The sequence below is a fragment of the Phycodurus eques genome, chromosome 21 (assembly GCF_024500275.1).
Source record: "Phycodurus eques isolate BA_2022a chromosome 21, UOR_Pequ_1.1, whole genome shotgun sequence".
In the NCBI taxonomy this organism is placed as follows: domain Eukaryota; kingdom Metazoa; phylum Chordata; class Actinopteri; order Syngnathiformes; family Syngnathidae; genus Phycodurus; species Phycodurus eques.
In genome coordinates this window covers 3,621,675-3,647,715 of record NC_084545.1, presented here as the reverse complement: position 1 = coordinate 3,647,715, position 26,041 = coordinate 3,621,675, and the positions used below count along the sequence as shown (strand labels likewise).

Here is a 26,041-nt window from a genome sequence, read left to right as displayed (position 1 = left end):
GAAGAGTAAGTGGTGCTGCTACTGCGGCATGTGGCGCATGCTGCCATTTTGTCTGTGCCGCGTGACTTTGAAGAGTGCACCACACCGCACGCAGCATGCTAGGGGAGACTTTGATTGTTTGCGGGAATGCTGACAGTCGGGTATGGTCATGCAAGCAAAAAACAGCTGAATGGTGAACGGAAACGGCGAGGTATTACGTCGCTGTTTCTCATCGGCTATCAACGATGATTGACAAAATGTGCATCTGATTCGGGATAGGTGTGCTGTAATTTTTGTTTGGTCAAATACTCGTCATTTCCGAAATATTGAACTGTTTCCTGAACTGATTCAATGCTAACAGCGAGTAATACCATCTCGTTCGGAACAGGCGTGCTATTATAACTTGTATCTTTTTCGAGGAATGAGCTGTCACTTGGTCAATTTATTTATTCGAGAGAAGTAGGGGGGGGGAAATAGCACAGCGTAATTGAGGTTCTGTAATGCCCTCGCATGTGGGCAAGGAGAGCCAGTAACAGAAAAATTATTGGCATTTGAATTCATTCCAATGGGAGATACATCTGTTTTAAATGAACATTTTCCACATAGACGAGTCGTGGCATCGCCATTTCTCATCGGATTTGAACTGAATGAAAGAACAAAACGTGTCTCATTCGTAAAAGGCGTGCTATTCATTTTGTCGAGCCAAATATTGGAACTTTTTTCAGAAGATGCTAAAGTAAACTGTCTCTCCGTCACCATTTGCCTTTGCATCGCAGTTTTGCGTGCTTGATTGATGGAAGCTGTTACATATCGACCAGCAATGTATTGATACTTTGATGTTTAGTAGTAGTACTAGTTGTAGTCGTAGTAGTATCTCGTGGCATTCTTCGCGCAATTTACGAGGCAATGAAAATGTAGAGTCAGGGGATGTTTTGCTGCATGTTTGCGGGTCGCATGTTGAGCAAGCAAACGGCGCCGCTCTGTAGTCGCGCAGGTTTAATTTTGCCGTTTGTGTGTGTGCTTTTTAGGACTCGCAGAGTAAGCAAGGCGGCTACAGCATGCACCAGCTGCAGGGCAACAAGGAGTTTGGCAGCGAGAAGAAAGGCTACCTGCTGAAGAAGAGTGACGGGTAAGGCCACCGGCGGGCAAAGTATGGCCCGCGGGCCACATACAGCCCACCCAACATGTAGTACGTACATTTTTTTTATGTTACACAGGGAACACTCACTCAGTTAAAATGCACAAATACAAACATACAGAACATTTGAGAGATTTAAACATTTTTTATACACAATTTAAGTTGTCTCTTTTTTTTAACTGCATCGAGAATGACCTTGCCCATCTCTCCATGTTAAAAATCTAATTTGGCCCTTGTTGAGAACAAATGTTTGCCCTCCCCTGGGTAAGGCGCACATTAATGTGCTGTGAGAGATCATCAAGTGTGCTGGTGAATTATCCAGTTGCACCTAATTGGTCTAAATTTTTTATTTTAATTGACCATCAGTAATGTATCTTTCTTCATCTTCCTATGCCAGCGACGTATAGTGACAGGCAGAACAATTAAATTATCTTCCACGAGATGGCAGAAGTTACAACTAACCAGCGTATCCACCTGTAGCCATTCATACAGTAGAATAATAGCTTTGTGTTTAACGGAGCAGGCCCAGATTTCTCTACAAGTCGGGAACATTTTGATCATCATTATGTCAGTATATATAATTTTTTGTGGCATTTTTGTTTGGTGGTGTGCCGTGATTTTTTTTTATTTTCTACTTTTTTTTAAATGTCAAAAATATGCATGCCTTGGCTCTATAAAGGTTGGGGAAATATTGCTTTAACTAAAAGCTTCCCACCGTCTCTTTTGCACCACTCGCAGGCTGAGAAAGGTGTGGCAGCGAAGGCAGTGTTCGGTGAAGGGGGGCATCCTCACCATCTCCCATGCCACAGTGAGTGCACAACACACACGCGAGCGCACACACGTACACACACACACAGGAACTCCCTGACCCCCGTCCCTTCCTCACATGCGACAGTGGTGTGTGCTCTCTTCTCTCTCAATCTGGTGGAATTGACATAGATTGGTTGCTACGGCAACCCTGTCCCCCCCTTCTCCTCCGCCTGCTGTTCCTGGGTGACTCATCTATTGATGTGCGTGCGCACTATCGCGGCGGCGTCACCGCGCACTTGTGCCGCAGCGGCCGTGTTTGCCTCCCCGCGGACGCATTTGAGTGAATTACTTGATTTTCTTGAAGAATGAATGTGCATAATAACAGTGATATGAAAATCTGGTTCTAAATCCAGTGCAATGGTCACATGATGACGATCTGGACGGATATCACAGCCGAGGTCGCCTCGAACGTGATGACAGCATCTCTGTACTAAAAGTAGCTCGGTGGACGTGTTCGTCGGCGGAGATGTGAACTGACAGTTTTTTTTGTTTTTTTTTTATCTCATTGCACGCTCCAGTTCACTTATACAAGAGCTTGTTTGGACTGAAATATAAAAGTCGCTTAACTCTTCATTTAAGGAGGCCTATGATTCATCCATCCATCCATCCATTTTCCGTACCGCTCTATCCTCACAAGGGTCGCGGGCGTGCTAGCAAGCACGGGGAGAACATGCAAACTCCACTCAGGCGGGGCCGGGATTTGAACCCCGGTCCTCAGAACTGTGAGGCAGATGTGCTAACCAGCCGTACACCGTGCCGCCCCCTATGATTAATTTATTCACAATTTTAAACCAGTTCCCTTTTGTCGTAGAAACATGTCTGTCACACGCTTGCGTCAAAATAAGAAATATGATGCCAGAGTGATTTAAAAAAATAAAAAAAATAAATAAATAAAAACAGTGGCCATGAAGGCAATAAAACATTTTAACTGGTGAAGGCAGCACTTTGTACACTACCAAATTGTGCACATGTGGCGCACTGAGTATGTCTTAAAATCATGAATGAATAATGGTGACCGATCGGTTTTGAAATAATAATATGGAGCGTGCGTTTCTTGCAGTCCAACAGGCAGCCGGTGAAGCTCAACCTCCTCACCTGCCAGGTCAAACCCAGTGGGGAGGACAGGAAGTGTTTTGATCTCATTTCTCGTAAGTGTCCACACGTCGCAATTTGAAAACATCCTAGTTGGCTCGTTGGATTTGTAAATGTTAAAATCTGTCAGTCTTGGCAGAACAGTTGCTTATTATGGTTTCCGAATCCCACTACAGATAACCGGACATATCATTTCCAAGCTGAGGATGAGCAAGAGTTTGTCATGTGAGTACCTCTACTTACTTCAATCAATTAATGAATCAGTCAAAGTTGTAATTCTTCATTTGATCAAGTAGGGGTATGATGGTACATGTACAGTGAACCCACATTTATTGCGGAAATACTTTCCAGACCCCACGCATCCTGCAATATAGAAACCATATTTACCCCTCCCACGTGTTTTTTTTAACACATTCAATCTTATTAAGACAATTAAACTTATTAAAACACACATTTGAAAGTACTCCTAAACGCCTGTTCTCACTGTCAAGAAATTGGAGACCATCGTAAAACATCACTTGGAGGAAAGAACTAACTCTTGCTTGCACAGTTCTCCAAATAAGAGCCAAAGCGTGCTTGCTCCAAACTAATTATTTGTCACTCTCAGACAGTTGAAGTTTATGATAAAACTGACACATTAAACAAAAGAGAAAATGTTCAACAAATCCATATAATTTCATCTAACAAAAGTCCACTACCTCAATGCTAACATATAATGCAACAAGCCATAGACTGGTTAACAGAAATTAGCATAGGTGTTACGGTAATTATAAACCTTCGATATTCTTTGTCTTAATTACACTGCATGTCTTCCAGTAGTGCTCACTGCTACCCAGCATGTTGTGGTACTGCACTGAGGATGTTCACCTCTAAATTCGGACTTGCTTGTATACTGTAAAACCCATTTAAAAAAATAAATAAATAAATAAAATAAAATAAAATTAAATTTAAAAAAAAAAAGATCGCTTAAAAATCAGCAATGTAGCAGGGGGCACCAATGATGAACCGCAATATAGCTGGGGGACACAGTACATGGAAATGGATCTTTAAAAAATAGAACCATGAACTGGGAATTGGACCTGCAGTGTAATTTCAGTCCCTAAATGCATTTGTCGAGATGAGAAGCTTCTTTGTTGAATTTATTCAAGCGATGCCACTGAGGCCTTCCCGTTGGTGTTTTCCCTTCCTGACGTCTTTGGTGGTTGTCGGGTTTCTCAGCGTTCCTCTGGGATTCACGCCGCTACCTCGCCGTCACGCACGTTGTCTGCGGCAGTATATTTTTATGAAATATTCAGTGTTCCCTAGCAGCAGCCAGCCAGACCCAACCCACCCCCACGCACCACCCAACCCCCGCTCAATTAGCAGCGTGTTGTCAGGATAGGCACGTTTTTTGTTTTTTTTTGCACGCACACACCTCTTCTGTTGTGTGCGAGCAGATTGTGCCATGTCGGGGACTGCAGGACGCCATGTTTGAAAGGCAGGCACGGTGTTTCCCATCTGCGTGCTGTAGAATAGCCACAGTGTGTGCCAATGTGTCTTTTGTATGTCTTACCTCATTTATAATTCCAAAAAATAAAAGAGCGCAGTTATCCAGACTGAATGTAGAGTTTGCCTTAATAGGTACCCATGCACAATAATGCCAACATTCTGCATTTACAAACATAATAATGTTCACTTTTGCTGTTAAGTGAATAATGTATTAATTGCACAGGCCACAAATGGTAACTCTGTTCATCAAGGGATCATTATGAATATAATAAATTAAATAAAATTCAATCAGCTTTTCTGCGTAACTGTTTCTATCCATCTTTGTCATGGACTTCTGTTTTTGTTCATTATTATATTTTCAATTTGGAATGTATTGATTTTTAAAATGTATTTGCTAGTTATTTTGTATTCATTTTATTATTTGTATTTATATTATGTTGTTTTGTTTTTTTTAATTTGTAATTATTTTGTTAATTTATTATTATATTAATATGTAACAGATTTATTTATTTCATTACATTAAAAATGTGACTAAAAATGTCTGCTACTTTACTAATGTCAGAAAAGGACTACTAGAACATCTGAACTTTATTTGGGGTTAATCAGAGGCAGGTCTGCACAATTTCTATTTTATTGAAGCAAAAAAAAAATATATTTATTATGTCATTACTGTGTGTTTTTATAAAGTACAATATTATAGCGTGAGCACACATTACAAACATTTTTGTTGAACAAAAACAAATTAAACTCTAATCATTCTCAAGGCACCATGGGACTTATTTAGTGAAATAAATCCTATCGTGGGGGTAGCGATTTTGTCTTTTTGTCTCCTTTTTTTTTGTCACCAACTAACTAACCAACCACGCTCTCCCCATGCGCAGTTGGATCTCTGTGCTGACCAACAGCAAGGAGGAGGCCCTGAACATGGCGTTCCGCGGCGAGCAGACCAGCGCCGGCGAGGACGGCCTGGACGACCTGACCAAAGCCATCATCGAGGACGTGCTGCGCATGCCGGGCAACGAGCTGTGCTGCGACTGCGGCGCGGCAGGTGCGTGTAAAAAGAAAAAAGAGAGAGGAAAAAAGACTTGAGCATTTCTCGGCTTCTTTTTCCCCTCATCATTACATCACATTGTTACGTAAGTCACACATGCAACACGGAGGCCTGCTCGCATGTCAAGTCACATTTTTTTTAATCTAATGTCCCCGCTGGTATTAAGTGCAGCTAAAATGAGAGGTGGCCATCTCATCAAAAAATATTCTCCCTTCCCTATGCGGCTTCAATCTGCAATGTTTGTCACACCGTTGTCATTCATCATGCGCAACATGTGTCCAGCTCACATCTGTGCATGGGCGCTGCCCTGTCTGCATGTGTGATTCACTGCTTTCTTTATTCTTTTTTTCTTTTTTTTTTGGGCTGTCTCTGACGTTCCCACCCTCCTCTCTCTCTCTCGCTCTCTCTTTCTGTGCACACACCGCAGGATGAGCTCAAAAGCGCTGAGCTGTCTTTTTCAAATATCCCACATTGCATCAAAATCTCTGCAGTGGAAAAGGGGACAAAAAAACCTAAATCTGAAAAAAAAAAAATACATGATCGATGGATACATAAAATTTTATGATTAAATTAAATCTTTAAAATGTAAACGCCTAACTGAGGTGAGCACTCACCCATGCATACACCAATGGGTGGCAGCCACCGCTCTAGGCACTCCCAGGCCCACTGGGAGCAAAGTTAAGGTTCAGTGTCTTGCCCAAGGACACTTGGATAGTCGGAGCCGGGATTTGACTCACTGACCCATCGGTCACCGGGCGACTCGCTCTACCAACTGAGCCACAGACACCTAAACAGATAAGGATTCTTTATGATTGTCCGATGCGCAATTTAGAAAATATTGAAAAATTACATGTACATATGCACAGTTAAACATATTTATAGCATCAATTTAATTCAAGATTTAAAACATCCTTATTTAACTAGGTCAAATATTAATACATAAAATGTTATAATTTAATTTTTTAAAAAAAGTAGTGTTGACACTCAAAAAAAAAAAAAACAATCATGTATAAAAGAAAAAAAATCAGAATAAATAACGAGCGGTATTATACTCCTTTAATCAGGAAAACTAGCACTCTACAGTATTGTGCATCGTTATAATTCAATGGGCATTGTGCTGCTTCTTCTGGTGTGTGCACAAGGGAGCAATATAATATATTGACATTCTACATAAATTTGATGATTAAACACAGAGGAAGACCAAAGCTGCAATAATAGTTGTTGTTTTTCACAGAGGATAAAGAATATATGTCTGTGTGTGAGTGTTGTTTTATGCTGTCTGCATGTGTTACTTCCACTTGTGTTCAAATATAAGTTGTTTAGAGGTTTAAAACTGACTCAACGTTGATGCTAGTTTTGTTAGCCCCTCTAAGGCGTTTTGGCTTGTGTGTTATCATTAAGCTAGCAGACGTTCAGAAGACAAAGAAAGACGGTTTGGTTCACTATCTGCCAAACTGTTCACTGCCGCCCCCAAGTCGAGGTCCTACTGTAAACCAATTTCTTCTCCATAATGATCGGAAACTTGAATTTTACGACCTTTTTGAAACACTACAAACAAGCAGCAATTTAATGTGATGTCTCTCAGTAGATACGGTCTGTGTGTGTGTGATTAGCCGGATTTTGAAGAGGTGAATCCTCCCCGCAGTCCTTCAGCATCGCCATGGCAACCGTGAACTGTAGTTGAACCCGCCGTGCCGCGTCGGATCAGATGACGGCAGACGACACACGAGCGCATATTTCTATTCAGTCGTTGCTCTGTTGTGCGTTGGCCTGCAGATCCAAAATGGCTGTCCACCAACTTGGGCATCCTGACTTGCATCGAATGCTCCGGCATCCACCGAGAGATGGGGGTGCATATCTCCCGCATCCAGTCCATGGAGCTCGACAAACTGGGAACATCAGAACTCTTGGTAGGTCAATCAATCACTGGATCGATGAGTCCCCGTGGAGGCAATTAAAAGGCATGTGGACACGTTAAAAAGTACAAGCAACAACAGTTACTCCATTGATATAAAGTGAAAATATTCACACATTTTAAAAAGCTTAAGTGCAAGTCTTACATTATATTTATCTTTTCCTTTTTATTGTTTATTTAATACAGTGGTTGTATCTTACCAAGGAAAAATAATATTTTAGTTTCTTTTATTTTACTAATATAAATAGATATGAAAATGGATAAGTACAATGATTACGTAATTCAAACAATTAAGTATAATTATAAATGCCCATTTAAAATGGATACATTTTGTGATTACACAGGTCAAACAAAATGAAGAAAATGTGTCGTATTGAAAAATATTCATTCATTCATCTTCCGTTCCGCTTATCCTCACTAGGGTCGCGGCCGTGCTGGAGCCTAGCCCAGCTCTCTCAGGGAGAGAGGCGGCGTGCACCCTGAACTGGCCGCCACCCAATCGCAGGGCACATACAAACAAACAACCATTCGCACACACATTCACACCTACGGACAATTTAGAGTCTCCAATTAATGCATGTTTTTGGGATGTGGGAGGAAACCGGAGTGCCCGGAGAAAACCCACGCAGGCGGGGCCGAGGATTGAACCCCGGTCCTCAGAACTGTGAGGCAGACGTGCTAACCAGTCGGACACCGTTCCACCCGTATTGAAAAATATATAAAATATAAAACATTTTAATACGACCCTTATCAATAAATATTTAAAATATAGAAATTTAAAAATCTCCTGTCATTGCAAAAGTACAACAAAATGTAAAAAAGAAATGAACATGAAAAATAAAAGAATTATATACACAAAAACTTAATTTAATTTCGTGCTTTTGAAACAATCACAAATACATATTTAAAATATAGAGCTATTTTGTGTGCTATTCTCATATTTAAAAATAGATTAATAAATTAATAAACACTGGTCATATATTATTTACAATGGGGAAATTGCCAAAATAATATAATAAATAATTAAATAAGAAATAAATTCAATAAGACATATTTTTGACTAGAAATATATTTACTTTTCCTGGGTGTGTTTTAATTTTAGTTCTCTTATTGAACAAATACGGGATAAATAATATATAACACCATTAAAAACAATATTAATATATATACAATTGGAAATAAATAGTTTAAATATAGAAATATAATGCTAAATACTAAAAGTATGTACAAATTATATAACTAAATTGAATTAAAAATAAATAGAATTGGAAATAAATATTTGAAATATAGAAATATATTTGCAAATATAGTTATAATATCCTCTATGTGATTAAGTATTATTCTTTTATTAAAAAATACCAATAATCAAAACTGGCTAAAATACAAATAAACGTTGGCTCCATACCGAAATGCAATAGATTCCTAATAATAATAAGAAGAAGGTTTTGTAGTGTTTGCATTATGCTGCTGCTTTTATTCTCTAACACCGTAATGACTCGTATTCAAGCTCTTCTTGTCCCCCTGAACGCATTGTTCTTTTTGTCCTGCAGCTGGCCAAGAATGTTGGGAACAGTAGTTTCAATGAGATCATGGAGGGTAACCTGCCTTTCCCTTCACCCAAGCCCACCCCTTCCAGCGACATGTGAGTGCCCTCGCAGGCCAAGCGGCTCGAGGAGGAGGAAGAGGACAATGTTCTAAAAATATTTCTTGTCGTCCCCGTCAGGACGGTGAGGAAGGAGTTCATCAACACCAAGTACGTGGACCACAAGTACGCCAGGAAGACGTGCTCGTCGGCGTCGGCCAAGATGATCGAGCTATACGAGGCGGTGCAGTCCCGGGACCTGCTGGCCCTCATCCAGGTCTACGCCGAGGGAGTGGAGCTCATGGAGCCGCTGCCCGAGGCGGGGCCGGTGAGTCCCGTCGACCGACGCCGTTATGTTTCGGCCTCGCTTCTTTTGCTCGTTTTTCAAAACAAAAGCTTGCTGGCTGCTTGATTGGATTCAACGTGACATAAGTGGGTCGAGGTTTTACAAGACAAGACGTGCTACTTTTAAAAATGCATGAAATTCTTATGAAAATCTCAAATAGCCTATTGTTGAGTATATATATTTTTAATTAGGGTGGATTTTTTAAAATGAGAAAATAAACAAATTATTAAATTAGAAATAAATATTAAAAATATTGAAACATTGCAATAAGATTGAATGTTTTTGAATAAAATTCTACAAATTAATTTAAATACAAATATTTTACAGGTACGAGGCAGAAATTGTGAAAATATTTTTAAATATGTAAGTGAAATTGAATAATTCAGTTGAATTTAAATTATAACAAATATTGGAACAATATAATATTATTATTATCAAACAATATGTACATTTTGTTTATAAAATTCTAAAATATATTTTAGAAAATAAATATATCACCGGGACAAGGTAAAGAAATGCAAAAAAACTTAAATTATAAATTTTATTAAATATTTGGATTTAGTTTAATTTTTTTAAAATCTTTTTTTTTAATATTTAAAATGATCTCAAACCATATTTAAAATATCCTGGATGTGCAAGTCCAGTTGTTGCATTAGAAAGTAGTAAAATACTTAACAATATTTGTAACATGTTTATCCAAAAATAAATAAGTATTTAAAGACAAAATATTGCACAGAATTCTAAAATATTTTTTAAAAAAAATTAGAAATTACAGTTTTAAATAATTTGATTTAATTCAAAACTGTTTCACTCTTCTGTTTACACTTTTTATTCCAACATAGACTACAATTGTAAGCTATTGATTTGTCCTTCATCCTCACTCAAGCCACTGTTGGTCTTAAAGTCATCACATTTGAAGGGAAATGTATGGTCCTCGTGAAGTCAGTTGCAGCCCGGCAGGTGTATTTTATTTTTAGGAGCCATTTTGTTAATGGCGGCTTGTTGTTGAAATGCTGAAGGGGATGCTGACTGAGCGAGTGAGAGAGCGCATGAATGGATGCAGGCAGGCCACATTTAGACTCACTGCTGCTGTGTTTGTCGGCCCCCTGCAGGAAGCGGGAGAGACGGCACTGCACTACTCGGTCCGGACCGCCGACCAGACCTCGCTGCACCTGGTGGACTTCCTGGTGCAAAACAGGTACGCCTCACGTGGACTTGGAGATTAAAAAAAATAAATAAATAAAAAACGTCCAAAATGTAGGCAGCAAATGTGAAAAGCGATAGGCGAGGTCCCTCGGTGTGCGCTAAAGCGGCGGAAATGCGGCGGCTCCGAGCTCGACTCCCGTTCCCACAAGGCAAAAAGAAGTGGGTCAAGTGCTAATGTATTCCTCTCTCGCTTCACAACCTGAACACATGCTAATATGGCTTCTGTGCTGCTAACACAATGTTTGCTTTTTTGGCTTTTATTATTTTATTTTTTTTAAATACGACATGTTTCACCCAAGTTGATGGAGGACAACTCAGATTTTTTATTACATTTGTTCGTTCCTCCTCCCATTCTGGAAGTGACCAATTTCTGTCAGCCAATCAAAACGCTGCAGTGAGTCTAGCTCCGTCCTTTTGGTATCACACCTCTAGGCTTGGTCCAAAATGGAATCTATATTTTTTAAATATAATAATATATATACCATAGTAAAACATATAATTAAATACAATTTAATGATGTACAATTAAACAATATTAATATTTATATATTTTTAATTCTTTCAGAAGTAATATTGTATTTATTAATATTATAAAATGCTAAAAATGTATACTTAAAATCTAAATATGTCACAGTAATATAATGAAAATTCAATAGTAGTATTTAATTTAAAACGTATTACAGTAAGAAATAATTATTAAAATGATATAAAGTGAAATTGCAGACAAGTTTAAATTAAATAAATGTATGTTCTTATGATAACTATATACACACTATCAATGTAATTGTGGGTAATTAAACTGCATTTTGTAATTTTGTTATTAAATGATAAAGATATATTTTAAATCTAGATATTTCAAAGGTAAAATGTATTGAAATGCGAAAATAAGTCAAATAAGATGAAAATTAAATCTGACACCAGTGGAGTAAATCATCCTAACAGACTGATTGTGTGTTTTTTATGTTTGTGTTGTGACGCTAGCGGTAATCTGGACAAGCAGACGGAGTGGGGCAACACGGCGCTCCATTACTGCTGCATGTACGAGAAGCCCGAGTGCCTCAAGTTGCTCCTCCGGGGCAAACCGGCAACCGACATCAGTGAGTGTGCCTGCTCCCCACCCATCCCCTCACTATTTGCGTGCCTGCGCGGAACTAACCGTTGGCATGTGCCCCTTAGCCAATCAGAACGGGGAGACGGCGCTGGAAGTTGCTAGGCGACTGAGGAACGCTCCGTGCGAGGAGGCGGTGAGTGTTTCGCACCCTGCTGGAAAGTTGGAACGTTTGGATCGAATGCATTGCAAAAACGCGTCATACTGAGGCACGATTAAAGTACAGTGATACCTCGATTTACATGTGGACCGACTTACTACGGGTTTTTCTAGCTATAAGCCGTCGCGCGGCAGATTGTTTTTTTGTCTCCAGTTGTGAGAAAAATAATCATAATCGATTAATTCTTTCATCATAAACCTATTCATTAAAATAAGAGCTTGACACTTACTGTCCAAATTGAGGCGCATGCAGCAGGTAGTTCTCAATGAAGGTGCTGATTTCAATTTGGATGGATTGAGATCGATTGAGTGTGTTTGCTCGGCAGCTGGTGCAGGCCGCAGAGGGTAAATTCAACCCTCACATCCACGTGGAGTACGAGTGGAGCCTCAGACTGGAGGAGATGGACGAGAGCGACGACGACCTGGACGATAAGGTGCGAACGCCGCATTTATTCACGTTCGAGAGCGAGCGTTGACGCGCCCGATTGCGTGTCGTCCCGCAGCCGAGTCCCATCAAGAAAGACCGTTCGCCGCGTCCGCAGAGCTTCTGCCACTCGTCCAGCCTGTCGCCGCACGACAAGCTCTCGCTGCCGGGCTTCATCAGCCAGCGCGACAAGCAGCAGCGTCTGTCCTACAGCGCCTTCACCAACCAGATGTACAGCGCCTCCACCGACCTCACGTCCTCGCCCGTGGCCGACGGCCCGCCGCTGCCGCCTAGGAACCAGGGAAAAGGTTCGGATAACCACCGCTCACTTGTCATTTGCGCACGGAAATACGACCCCAAAGTTTCTCATTTCTAACAGAACAGCCAGCTTTAATGTACACATAGTTGTGTTCAGAATAATAGTAGTGTTTTTCCCAGTTGGAGGCGTAACCAACATGAAAACCAGAGGGCTGTGTTGGAGGGAAAAACTACCAATTGTGGAGAATGTTATCCCTCTGGTGTCCTGAGCGCGAAACGTTTATGTTCACTGTAAGGTTTGGGTTTTTCCTGCCAAGACAGCCTTTGTACTAGTTTAAGGTGAAGCAGGAAAACCAGAGAGCTGAAAAACAAACAATTGTGACGAAGAAACCATCAACCGGGGAGGTGTAAATATCAAAGTTAGATCCGTAAGGTTCGTTAACATCTGTAGGGGGAAAATGAGCAATTGTGAAGCTCAGAGACGATCAATCTGGGGAGGGGAGTGTATAACTCCCTTTTTAAGAGCATTGCTATTACTCTGAACACATAATTGTTCAAATAATTGGGCTTGTACAATTATAAATAAGTCCTCCCTACCAGAGGGGGCGCCCCGATCATGTTGAACACTTGACCAGCCATACTTGTCATTGAATTCATTTTTGAAGTCTTATTTTTCCTCCAAATGAACTGTGAACTTTCACTTGTTTCTCATTGGAATCAAAATAATAATGACATTAATATTCAAACAAAAAATAAAATGTAGTTTTAACCGGAGAACAAAATTGTTGTCCTATATTTTCTGCATTTAAAATTTTGAACTTTCTGAGGAAATGAACCCTTTAAAAGGGCGCTAATACTTTTTAAAAATCCACCGAAAGAATACATGTTCAAAAAAATATTTACAAAAACATGGAAGTATTTATTTATTTATTTTTACAAATGGAACCCAGAAAAATGTAAAACATAAAATAGAAATTTAAGTTGAACTCCAGAAAAACCTTTGTCCGACAACAATTTTCTGCTCTTCAAATTTAGAATTTTCTGAGGAAATGAACCCTTTTCGAAGGCACTCATACTTCGCTTAAATAATCATGAATAATCATTTTAAATATAATTCAAATTAAATGAAAATTAACCCCAGAAAAATCTTTTTTTTTTTAACGGAATAAAAATGTAGGTTTAACCTAAAAAAAAAAAATCTACTGTCCTATAACAATTTTCTGCAGCTACCAATTTTGATTTCCTGGGTAATTTAACCCTTTAAAGGGTGATAATACTTCATAAAATTCCCAGAAATAAAAAAAAATACAATTGAAAAATATATTAGTTAACCCCAGAAAAAATATAATCAAAATAATATTTGAAGTACAATTTCTGAAAAGCTAATTGTCGTAATATAATTTTCTGCAGTTACAATACAGTATTTCTCTGACAAATTAATCCTTTAAAGGACATTCATGCTAGGGAAATAAGTGGCAATTTTTTCATATATGACTATAATATTATACAACTTAAATGTAGAATTTTCAAATATGAAATCGAAAGCGAAATGAACCATTTAACAAGCAACTCCTACTTGGCCAAAATTAATGTTGAATTAACCCATTAGCTCGATGACTTTATGTGACGCAATTGGACGTTTGCGGTTGGTTTTGTGTGGGAAAATAAGGGTAGAAGCAGCACGCTAACAAGCGCCGTCTCTTTGCTTTGTTTTGTGGTGCGCGTTTGTGGAGGAGCAGCTCCTTTTCCGATGTTTTTTTTGTTGTTATTTTTTTCAAGAAGGGAAAAAAAAGAGTTGGTTGACATGCAGAGTTGCTCTCCCACACGCCTCCTCCTCATCTCGCTCTTTTTCTTTTTTCTTTTTTCTCTCTTCCTTTGTTTCCCCTTTTTTTTATTCTTTCAGCTCCACACTTGGCATTCCTCGGCTCTCATTCGCACTACGCCACACTGGCTGGCACCCGACCATACATCAGTGAATATCCCGATTTTACTTCAACCCAGTGTCCCTTGCCATCCCGCCTCCCCGAGTATTACCCTTACGCGGCTATTCCCCGCCGTTTGCAGCTCATGTGCGAAGGGCGGAGGCGCTTTATTTACAACTAAGATCAAATTTGATTTTTTTTTTTTTCCCCCCCTGGATGTGCTGCCATCCTTGAGCTGTAAACGCGAGCCACAGCTGATTGCTCTCTCTGGCTGAGCTCTCTGATAGATGCTTTCTTCCCACTTAACTACAAAAAAAAAAGTAATCTTTGCATACAAGTAGACACGAAAACAATAAAAAAATGTGTACAGTGGAACTCCTACAAGCGAAAACATAATTTTTACCCTCAGGAAAGTGACACATTTATTCACTGTAGTGTATTCACTGTCAATAGTTTAAAAAAAAAAAAAAAGTCCTGGATTGAATTTTCAATGAGAAAGATTGAACACAATCTAATTTTCCAGCATTTTTAAATCCTAAAAAAAAAAAAAAAAAAAAAAATTAAGTTAACCACTTTCGATATTAAAACAGTAATGGAAACTCAATCTCAATTTTTAATCTTAGCATAGTTTGATAATTTTTTTTGTATTCTCCACTGTTACGCAAGTGTAAAAACAAGTGAACAGCTGTCAATCCTAAAGAGTAAAAGCATAGAACAGTCTTAGCTTTAATTACAAATGACGATGGCCGAAAGCGATCTCGTTTCTAATGTTCTTAACTGACATAACAAGTGTAAAAACAAGTTACCGTAACCACTGTCTATAGTATATACCAGTTATTTTCAGTGTGGTGCGTGGGCTCTCTCTAGTAGTATGCAAAAGAATCGCTGCCTAAGTACAGTTTTATTTATGTTTTATGTTCAATCTTATGTACAATAAAAAGTGCAAAATGGGCTGGATTTAAGAAGTGATGTAGTAGTTCCACTGTATCTACTCTGATGAAGAAACAACGACAACAACCTCTTCCACATTTCTCTGCTCCTCCTCTTCCTCATGATCTTCATCTCTCCCTTTACCTTCTCAAGTGGGGGCGGGCTATTTAGCGTCGTTTTCTCGCCGTCCCGTCCTCATGTGTTGTGTGTATTATCGCTCCTCCAGCTCCTCCGCCCCCGTGCAGCCCCACCTCTCCACTCACGGCGGGAGGCAGCGCCACCCTGTCCAAGAAGAGGCCGCCGCCCCCGCCGCCCGGCCACAAACGCACCCTGTCCGACCCGCCCAGCCCGCTCTGTCACGGCAGAGGGGGCGTGTCCGGCGGGGGTGAGACGCAAGCACACGGTACCGAATGAGGACCACGGCTGAACGCTTTACCTTTACACCGCACCATAACAGATACAGTGGCGCCTTGACTTGCGGGTTTAGTTCGTTCGGTGACCACGCTCAGAACATAAATCAACATTCCCCATTAAAATGAATGAAAATGCCACTCATTCGTTACAGCCCCCCCCCCCCCCCCCCCAAAAAAAAAACACCAACAAAAAACGTGTATGTGTTTTCTTAATTAGAAAAATTGCACTCGACCGTATTGTACTTTAGAAAAACATGGAATGATAACACAATTAGATAGAATGTAAAGAATTCAACGGTCCATCGTGATTTCATCCTTCAATGCCCATTGACTTGTGCTCCTACTGGTGTGGTGTACACACCATGGACACCAGGGGGCATTATAATACACGAAGAAGACAATTACAACTAAGTGACTCAGTGAACTTCAGTAATTGTAATTTTTTTTTGCCATGAAAACTAATATTTGCCTCTGAGTTTTGCTGTCTGCTCTATCTACGGTTGTTGCTGCTGTTTGCGTTTAAATACAAGTTACTTAAAGATTTATAAGTACCGCAATGTCGATGCTAGTTTCGTTAATCCTATGGCATTTCCCATTAGGTGTTAGCATTAAGATAGCGGATTTCATTCGGCAGAGTTATGTTGGTTAGACACACAAAGTATGATTTTCTTTCTTTTATGTTCCGTTTTTAAGGCAAATTTCAACTGGGAGTGGTGATAAACAGCTTGAAGCTTCTTTTTTGAAGAATTTTTCCCGATCTGCCAAAGTGCTGCTTGTTGTGAAGTTCGCCGCTACCATCTAAAGCTCTTATCTCAAATTTTCGCTCACAACCCAAGACAAAAAAATCGACCTCGCGACGGTTCGTATCTGGAAAAACTCATAAGTTGAGTCACTCATAAGTTGAGGTACCACCTATAAGCTAATTAAAGCGTGTCTGGAAAGTATTGACAGCTCTTCACTTTTCCACCTTTTCTTATGTTCAGCCCTTATCACAATGTGGATTCTGTTAATTTTTCCCCTCAAAATTCTACACGCAACACCCCATACTAGTTACAACATGATTTTTTTTTCTTTTTTTTTTACATAAGTATTCACAGCCTTTGCGAAGTACATTGTTGGTGCACATTTGGCAGCAATTACAGCCTTCATTCTTTTGAAATATGACACCACAAGTTTGGAACCCCTATTGGGCATTTTGGCCCATTCCTCGCCACTTTTCTGCCAGATCTCAAAGTTCTACAGACAATTTCTTTGACTGATATTGACAGAAGTTTATATGTGTGTGTGTGTGTGTTTATATATATATATATATATATATATATATATATATATATATATATATATATTTTTTTTTTTTTTTTTTTTTTTTCAAAATAAGAAACTTAATCATGATGTCATTGTGGGGTGTTGTGTGTAATTTTAATTTTGAGTTAAAACAATTATGGAATAAGGCTGTAACATATCAAAATGTGGAAAAAGTGAAGAGCTGTGAATACTTTCCTGATGCACTTGAAGTTCATTTTCCTGTTGAAGTAATGTTTCAAGTGCAAAAAAAAAAAAAAAACTGAATTATAATTTCATACGGAAAGCTAAAATGCTAACGCTACCCCAAGCGTCTCGGGGCTCACGGAAAGCTCAGCCAGATGACCGAGCCCCTCCTCCTCCTTTCCCATTGTTTTTTGTTCTTCTCGAAGTCATCACGGCATGTTGATTTGTCTCATATTTGTGTGAGACGAAGACGGAAACCGTTGTCAGTGTTTGTAATGTGTGTGATGTGTTTGTGGCCGCGGTTGCGGATGCTGTAGGAAGCGACTCCACGCCTCCTCCCGTCAACAAGATGTCGCCCGTCTCCAACAAGTTTGAAGGCATTCCTCAGCAGCAAAGGTAACGAAGCCCAAGTTAGGGTTGAAAGTTAGAGGAAGGGTTTCAAATTAGGATTTTCCAGCCAGCGTAAGAGTTTAAAATTGGGGTTCAAGTTAAGGTTAAGGCTTCAAGCCGGGAGTTTTGGGTTTCAAATCAGGGTTTGACGACTGGGCTACGGTTTTCTATGTTTACGTGCACCTAAGGAAGTGTCCAGTGAGTGTTACTGATGCTCTAATTGTAACTTGTTTTCTTGAATAACCTTGCAGTACGACTTCAAGCAACACAAAGTCCACACTTGGTCCAAGGGTTCTTCCCAAACTACCTCAGAAAGGTGCGCTTTATCATTATTATGATCAAAACAGATGTATTATTGACTGTGTATGTTATTGATGCGCTTCTGTGTGCAGTGGCGCTGCGCAAGATCGACACCATCCACCACCCTTCCATGGATAAACCCAGCCTCCCGCCAGAGGTCTTCCAGAAATCCCCGCCGGGGACGGACGCCCCGCAGAAGGCGCCGGCCCCGGAGAGGCCCCAGCCCGGCGAGCTGCCGCCCAAGCCGCAGCCGTCCGAGCTGCCGCCCAAGCCCGGGGAACTCCCGCCGAAGCCGCAGCTCTCGGACCTGCCGCCCAAACCGCAGCTGGGCGACCTGCCGCCCAAACCGCAACTCAAAGACCTGCCGCCCAAGCCCCACCTGGCCGACATGCCGCCCAAACCGGGGACGGGCGAGTCGGCCCCGCGGCCGCCGGGAGAGGCCCTCGCCAGGCCTCAGACGCAGCCGCCCCCGCCGCCGCCGCAGCCGCAGCCTCCGGACTCGCCGTCCCCCAATCAGCCGCCACCGCCGCAGCAGCAGACCGCCGAGGATGCCAACGGGACGCCGCCTGGGACCTCGGAGACCCCCGTGCCCCTCCCGAGGAAGATCAACGCGGTACCCTCACTCATATACAGTGTATCCGGAAAACGATTCACACTTTTTCCGCATTTCACCTTTTTCCAAAATGGATTCAATGATTTTTTTCCCCCCATAAAATTCTACTGATAACAAAAAAAATGCAAATAAAAAAACAAAATTGAGATTTTTCGTAAATGTATTAAAAATAAAATAACTAATAAATGTACAATGCATCTGGAACGCATTCCAAGTGCTGTTTTCACAGTTTATGTTTCATATAATGATTTTATTTTTTTTCCCCTCAAAATTTGACATGACAACCTGAAGAAAATGAGATTTTTGCTAATTTGTTAAAAAAAGTCAAACAAAATGAGTAATCACATGTACGGTGTATCGGGAAAATATTCCAAGTGATTTTGTCAGATTACATGTATTGATTAGTCTAAATGCATTTCATGTGATTTTCTTATTTTATTTTTTTTTCCCTTTAGGGTAAGAGTAAGGCGCGGCGCGTGAAGACCATCTACGACTGCCAGGCCGACAACGACGACGAGCTGACGTTCGTGGAGGGTGAGGTGATTGTCGTCACGGGCGAGGAGGACCAGGAGTGGTGGGTAAGTCGGACGACTCGGCAGCCTGGGTCAAGGTATCAAGTTAGAATTTCTAAGTTAAGGGTTCAAGTTAAATTTTCAAAATAGGGTTTTAAGCCAGAGGGTAGGTTTTCAAGTTAGGGTTTCAAATGAGGATTTATTTGAAAGGGTAGGTATCAGGTATCAAGTTACAGTTAATGTTGGATTTTCTAGTTAGGGTTTTTAAATTAGTTTCAAATTAGGGTTTCAAACCTGGGTTAATGTTTGAAATTGGTTTATTAAGCCAAGTCACTTTTATTAAAATTATGTATGCCTGCCAGTATTGCTACTTGTGTTGCTGCACCGTTTGTTGAAATTTCTGTTGCATAGTGTTACTGCAACATCAATGCTAGTTTTCTTTAGCCCACCTATGGCATTTTGCATTGAGCTATCAGACTTTTTGCAAATTGTGTGGTTTGGTTAAGCACACAACATGTAATTCTCTCTATGTTCAACTTCAACCGGTAATCGCAATACATGTTTTGCGTATTTTGTCCTTGCAGATCGGTCACATCGAGGGCGAGCCAGAGCGGAAGGGCGTCTTCCCCATGTCCTTCGTGCACATCCTCAGCGACTGACGGCTCGCCAAATCAAACCTTTGCACTACGCCTCCGTGTACATAAATGAGAAACATCCACTCACATAAAAGTCAAAAAATGGGAAAGGCTCGTCCGTGCTGTACAAAGAATGTGCGTAACCCCCCCCCCCCCAGTATTATCTCCCCCATCATATTCTATACAAGCTCCCATCACTTAGCTATCTGTCCACGCTGTGTGTGTATATACGTATGTAAATATATATATTTGTGTGTCCGCTGTACATGTTTTACTGTACAAACAAAAAAACATGCTATGGCACATTTTATCCGTATTCCTCCATCCACAAGGGAATTTTTCCGGCATATCCCCCCGCCCCTCAAAGAAATCAACGTAGCCCCGCCCCAGCTTGCTTTGTGTGTACACGTGTTGTTTTACAGTAGACCAACAAACCTGCTGCTGCCCGAATAGCCTGTGGTGGAATATCCAATGTTTACTTTATCTCCCTAAACCTTATGCACGACTGGAACGCTCACCTCAGGGTATGAAGAGCCACTAGAGAGAATGCAACCCCCCCCCCCCAAGCCACTATTATTAAGAAGCAGTATTTAACACAAAAAAAAAAAGACAGCAATAATCTCAAGCCAACGCAGTGGGCTTGACATTTTCCAACTTGTCTCATAAGCGACAAGCTTTTATGGGAAGCTCGTACAAAACGATAACCAGAAAGATTGTGATGTCACCTGCTCCTCAATGACTTTGTCCCCATTGTTTAGGAACAAAACAAAAAAGAGAAACCAACCCATTGTATCATTAAAGTGCTGTACTTCATCCAAATTTGACCCTTTACTGGATTTCTGCAGTTTTTGTTCTTTATAAAAATATTATTCTTCCTAAAATTTGGGGTTACCAGTATGATAAACTATCCCAGTTAGTGATAGCATCTTGTGTTCCAAATTTTTAGACTTCCAATTGTTGCCTAATCCAAAATTGGTTTTATTGAACAAAACTAGTTTGTTATATAGCATCGCCAAGTGTTTCAAAGTTTGTCATATTTAGAGCAATAACCACTGTGCAGTGGGCTGCCAAATACAGTTAGATTCATGTTGCGGTAAAGGAGGAGCTAAGGCGAAGCTCTCGAGACCGAAAGAACAAGATCCCGTACACAAGCGGCCGAAATGAGTTTCCTCCACAGGGTGTCCGGGCTCTCCCTTAGAGAGAGGGAGGATCTCAGAGTAGAGCCACTGCTCCTTCACATCAAGAGGATCCAGATGAGGTGGCCGGGGCATCTGATTGGGACGACTCAGGAGAGACTACATCCTTCGGCTGGCCTGGGAACGACTCGGGAAGTCTGGGCGTCCCTGCTAAAGCTACTGTGATCTGACCTCTGCTAAGCGGTAGAAAAATGGATGGACTTGAAAAATTCAAATAACTGAAGTGAACATTTACAGGTTAGGTCATTCTCAGTTTTAAACTGCATAGAGTAGAAGTTTATGTGCAAGGAATTCGCTTCCCCCATTCAACTGGAACCAGCATCAGTTGCATTGTGTTTTAAGTGTGAAATTAGGCGAGAAAAACAAACTTCTTGGTCAAATGTTTTATTTCCAACTCTGCATTTCAACCAAAATTCAGCAGCTTTCTGCAACACAGGAGTCAAAACATCTTAAAACTTAACTTAAAGCCTCTTTTTTTGTAACAAAAATGTAACGCAACTTATTTAGACACTTTGGTTTTGGAGCCTTTCTCCTTCTCCACTGATTTGATGACACCGACTGCCACCGTTTGCTTCAAGTCTCGGGCAGCAAAGCGACCTGTTTGGGGGTGGGGTGAGAGACACCGGAGGAATCACTGAAAGGTACAGAAGCATTTGGCATAGAAACTGTTTTGGAGTTGGCATACCAAGTGGAGGATAGGTGAAGAAGCTCTCCACACACATGGGCTTGACAGGCACCAGTTTGACGGTGGCCGCGTCGCCTGACATCAGCAGCTGTGGGCGCTCCTCCAGCTTGTTGCCCGTGCGGCGGTCCAGCTTCTCCTTGAGCTCGGCGAAGCGGCAAGTCACGTGCGCCGTGTGGCAGTCCAACACCGGCGAATAGCCTTCCTTGATCCGGCCCGGGTGGTTCAGGATGATCACCTTTGCAACAAATTTCATCTTTAAATGCGTGTGTGGTGGGGGGGATTTGCTTTAGGGACACAAAAATGTAATGAAAGCAACAGCAGCGCAACCAACGGTGCCGATCATAGCGGAATACAATATCGGGTCAGATTACAAACCGGTTTGTCCAATCAAGGAATTTTACATTGTTTACATGTACTTTGGAGACTACGTGGCATGTCAACAGCTTTGTGCCAGTTGTAGCGATAAATGTATCATAACAATATGAATAAACATTTGACGCAGTCCTATTGCTAATGTACGATTTACAGTTAATTCTGCCACCCCCAAATTATTAGCGTCGTACTAGTACCGCTTGTGGACCGTGGACTCCATCTAGTGGAATGAGAGAGCATTACTGAATTAAATGTTCACACTGCATACTGTTACAGGGTCTTCAACATTTTTGAATCCAGTACAGTTCAATTGTCGTTACACTATTTTAATGCTTATCACGACAAAGTATTCTTTTGAAGCAGTACTTTGTGTTCTCTGGCGCCAACCTGGGCCTCGAAGCTGCTGACGTCGGAGGGCGGGTCATGCTGGGCGTTGCCGGCGACGTCGCCGCGCCTCAGGTTCTTGACGGACACGTTCTTGATGTTGAAGCCCACGTTGTGGCCCGGCAATGCCGTGTCCAAACCCTGGTGGTGCATCTCGATAGACTTGACCTCCGCGGTCACCTTGGCGGGCGAGAACATCAGCGTCATACCCGGTTTCAGGACACCCGTCTCGATCTTCCCCACGGGAACCGTCCCCACTCCTGGAAAGCGAGGGACTCGTCATTTTTGTCTCGGGGACTTCCAGATTTTTTTAACGCCATACCTCTTATCAATTGCAAGGGTTAAGTCACTAATTCTATGTCATTACTTCATACAAAACGAAGTTTTTGCAATTGAACATCAATCAATTAGTTAATTAAAACCATGCATCTCTATTACCTTCAAATTTCTATTATCAGTTTACCCCCACTTATAGATTTTGGTTGCATTTTATGTTTGAAAGAAATTCTCATTTTAAAAAGTTACCCAAAAAAATGTTCAACATTTTATTTAATCGGTTTTGTTGTGTTCCAGAATTTATAATCTTGCATCTTCAAATTAAACACCCTGCCTCCAATTTTCTAGTCATCTTTTTAATACAAATTAAAATTTCTGTAATAAAATGTGCATTTTGATAATTTACAAAAATTACATTTTCCTTTCCCCCCCCCCACATTAAAAAAAAGATTGAGTTTCACAAAAAAAAATTCCAATATTCCCAAATTTCCATAAATTGAATATGCAAATCCCCAAAATACGTACTTTTTTTTTTTTTTTAATTCTTAAAGGCCTTACCTCCTATCTTGTAGACATCTTGCAGAGGTAATCGCAACGGTTTATTAATTGTGCGTACGGGCGCTTGAATGGAGTCGAGCACCTCCAGCAGAGTTTTGCCATTCATGTTGCCTTCTCGCCGACGCACTTTCCAACCTTGGAACCACGGCATCTGCACAAATAAGGATGATTTTTTTTTTTCCCCCAGCCGATTCATTGTTTAAAAAAAAAAAAAAAAAAAAAAAAAAAAAGAAATTACAGATTAATCGATTATTAAAATAGTTGCAGCCCTACTGTACAGTAAATCCCCTTCTACATCACTTTTTGGCACAAAAGGTATTTGTTACATTCTGTGTGGCGGTGATCATGTTCTCGCCGGTCCACCCGGAGACTGGGACGAAGGGCACGGCGTTGGGGTCGTAGCCGATCTTTTTGAGGAAGCCCGCGACGCCGCGCGCCACCTCGTCGAAGCGCTTCTGGCTGTACGGCGGCTCGGTCACGTCCATCTTGTTGACGCACACGATCATCTGCTTGACGCCCAATGTGTAGGCCAGCAGGGCGTGCTCGCGCGTCTGACCGCTGCGGGACACGCCCGCCTCGAACTCTCCCTTGGCCGCCGACACCACCAGCAGAGAGACGTCGGCCTGGAACGCAAAGAGTCCATCGGGCAGTGATTCTCAAAGTACGCACCCACAATGACTGCCCGGTGCAGTTCGGTTGTATTTAACTTTAGGACCGTTACATTTCCATTTAACCTTTCAGAACTGCTTTTTAACTCCATAGAGTACAATTTTACTCAACGTTTGTGCAATACATTTTCATAGAACCATGACACAGAGTTTATTTTCAGTATTATGTGCATAATGTACAGTGGCTTACAATATTTAATATACACTTTAGGAATAAAACCTGTCACTTTATTAACGCTTCAGCCTACAATGCTACTGTAATGCTTGTCATGGTGACATCTTTTTTTTTTTAAGCAGGTATTTGGTTCAAGTTTAACAACCACAGATTTATTCGCACCTGTAGGAAAACATCCTCAAATTTAAATTGTTCATTGATCAAGTTTTTTTTAAACATTACATTTTCCCGTTGCAAGCTTTTTGTAAAAGTCATTTAATTTAAAAAAACTTCAAAAGTAAAATTTTTCTTTTCAGTTTATATCCTAAATGTTTTACAATTTTGACTAAAAAATTAAAAGCATGCATTAATGTTTTAGAAAATTTCATCTCATTGTCCATAACTACTTTTGAGTTTCAAAAAAAGTTCCACATTTTAAAATTTTAGTTAATTTGTAATTGACAAATTGCTATTCAGTTTATTATTATTATTATTTTAAATGCACTATTCAACATTGTCATGGATTCTCTCTTTTTTTTAGAAGTTTTCTCCCCAAAATATTTAATACTTAGTTTCAGATTTTAAACGCATATAAAAAAAATGAAATTTAATGCAACTTTTCACTATTTGAGTCCAACGTTTTTTTTTTTTTTATTGAAACCCCGACTCATACTTTACTAATCAGCCAATCAGAGTTTGCCGATGTCATCCTCAATACTGTTCACAGCCATGAGGGGGCAGATGTGCATTGCAACAATTTGACCTTGGCCTTCCAAACTCCCACCCCTCACTTTGAACACAGAACTCCATCTACTTTTAAAAATCAGATTTTTTTTAAAAAAGAAAATGTAAACGTCTGCCTTGGTCAAAGTGACTTCTTCACACCTGGGACGTCCCTGTGATCATGTTCTTGATGAAGTCTCGGTGACCCGGCGCGTCGATGATGGTCATGCAGTACTTCTGCGTGTTGAACTTGAGCAGAGAGATGTCGATGGTGATGCCGCGCTCCCGCTCAGCCTTCAGCTTGTCCAGCACCCAGGCGAACTTGAACGAGCTCTTGCCCAACTCCACAGCGAAAACCACGACGAATCAAAGTGCATTCAAATGCAACGAGTCGCTCGAACGTGCCCTCCCTACCTGCGCTGCGGCCTTCTCGAACTTCTCCAGCTTTCGCTGGTCGACGCCGCCGCATTTGTAGACCAGGTGGCCCGTGGTGGTGGACTTGCCGCTGTCCACGTGGCCGATGACCACCAGGTTGACGTGAGGCTTCTCCTTTGCCATGGTTGACCCAACAAACAAATAATCAAGACGATGCAGCAGTTTGAAATTACACGCTGGTCGGTTGTGATTCTCCTTCAAACTTCCAACTTGCTTCTGTGGATTTGGACGCAGATGGTCTTGAGAGAGGCTTTTATAAGCTGGGCCATGATTGAGGTCAGGTGTGAGAGGCCTCATTATAACTAATTGGCCTCTGCTGTCTCAATTCTACAGTAAAATAGTTTGGGAAACATGTTTTTTTTTTTTTTTTTTTTTAAAGCAAATAATAGTAGTCCATATGAGTCAGAAGAATTACTTTGGGGACAACATATCATTTGTTTAATATCAAATAGAGGTAACTGTAAAAAAAAAATCCCTTCTCATGAACAGAAAATGACAGTTTTTTTTAAATAATAATTAGAAAAATGTCCAATAGCAATGCACTGGACTTTTAATAAAGTTAAAGTTTTTTTTTTGACAGTTATAATACTGATTCCCATTAAAGCCTAATCGGGTTATTGTTTTTCCTCATATCAAAGGTGATGCCCATTCAAAAGTTGGCACATTTCACCAAAAACCACCAAGTAAACTCATCGTCACGACAGCGCCCCCTGGGGTTACCTATGTTCTAGATCGATCTTTTGCTCAAGGACACTTCGGCGCCCTAGAATAAAGCTGATTGGTCTCATTGAAACCCCAACAGATTAGGTTTAAGATTTATGATTAAAGCTGC

At 40.8% G+C, this 26,041-nt stretch overlaps 2 protein-coding genes across 5 annotated transcripts in view; one reads left to right on the top strand and one right to left on the bottom strand.

Moving 5' to 3' along the window:
• The window catches only part of asap1b (ArfGAP with SH3 domain, ankyrin repeat and PH domain 1b), a 46,511-nt gene extending 25,929 nt beyond the window's left edge, over window positions 1–20,582 (top strand). Inside the window, exons 10-29 of one of the 4 annotated variants that reach the window (XM_061665842.1) lie at window positions 1,008–1,108; window positions 1,856–1,925; window positions 2,988–3,075; window positions 3,196–3,244; window positions 5,389–5,555; window positions 7,335–7,468; window positions 9,024–9,115; window positions 9,197–9,383; window positions 10,514–10,599; window positions 11,588–11,703; window positions 11,783–11,850; window positions 12,200–12,307; window positions 12,377–12,605; window positions 14,459–14,527; window positions 15,634–15,810; window positions 17,626–17,704; window positions 17,950–18,014; window positions 18,091–18,611; window positions 19,067–19,189; window positions 19,708–20,582. In XM_061665842.1, coding sequence (XP_061521826.1) covers window positions 1,008–1,108; window positions 1,856–1,925; window positions 2,988–3,075; window positions 3,196–3,244; window positions 5,389–5,555; window positions 7,335–7,468; window positions 9,024–9,115; window positions 9,197–9,383; window positions 10,514–10,599; window positions 11,588–11,703; window positions 11,783–11,850; window positions 12,200–12,307; window positions 12,377–12,605; window positions 14,459–14,527; window positions 15,634–15,810; window positions 17,626–17,704; window positions 17,950–18,014; window positions 18,091–18,611; window positions 19,067–19,189; window positions 19,708–19,782 — 2,604 coding nt within the window. In that variant the 3' untranslated portion in view covers window positions 19,783–20,582. The remainder of the gene's footprint in view (window positions 1–1,007; window positions 1,109–1,855; window positions 1,926–2,987; window positions 3,076–3,195; window positions 3,245–5,388; window positions 5,556–7,334; window positions 7,469–9,023; window positions 9,116–9,196; window positions 9,384–10,513; window positions 10,600–11,587; window positions 11,704–11,782; window positions 11,851–12,199; window positions 12,308–12,376; window positions 12,606–14,458; window positions 14,528–15,633; window positions 15,811–17,625; window positions 17,705–17,949; window positions 18,015–18,090; window positions 18,612–19,066; window positions 19,190–19,707) is intronic. The other 3 variants (XM_061665843.1, XM_061665844.1, XM_061665845.1) reach the window with 3 other exon arrangements.
• A 751-nt stretch (window positions 20,583–21,333) lies between these two features.
• On the bottom strand, window positions 21,334–25,332 carry eef1a1l3 (eukaryotic translation elongation factor 1 alpha 1, like 3). The gene is made up of 7 exons (XM_061665854.1): window positions 25,189–25,332; window positions 24,937–25,116; window positions 23,556–23,852; window positions 23,230–23,380; window positions 22,399–22,655; window positions 21,640–21,874; window positions 21,334–21,551 (listed from the first exon to the last, which is right to left on the bottom strand). The coding sequence occupies exons 1-7, from the start codon at window positions 25,330–25,332 to the stop codon at window positions 21,454–21,456; spliced, it is 1,362 nt and encodes a 453-aa protein (XP_061521838.1). The 3' UTR covers window positions 21,334–21,453.
• Window positions 25,333–26,041: the final 709 nt, after the last annotated feature.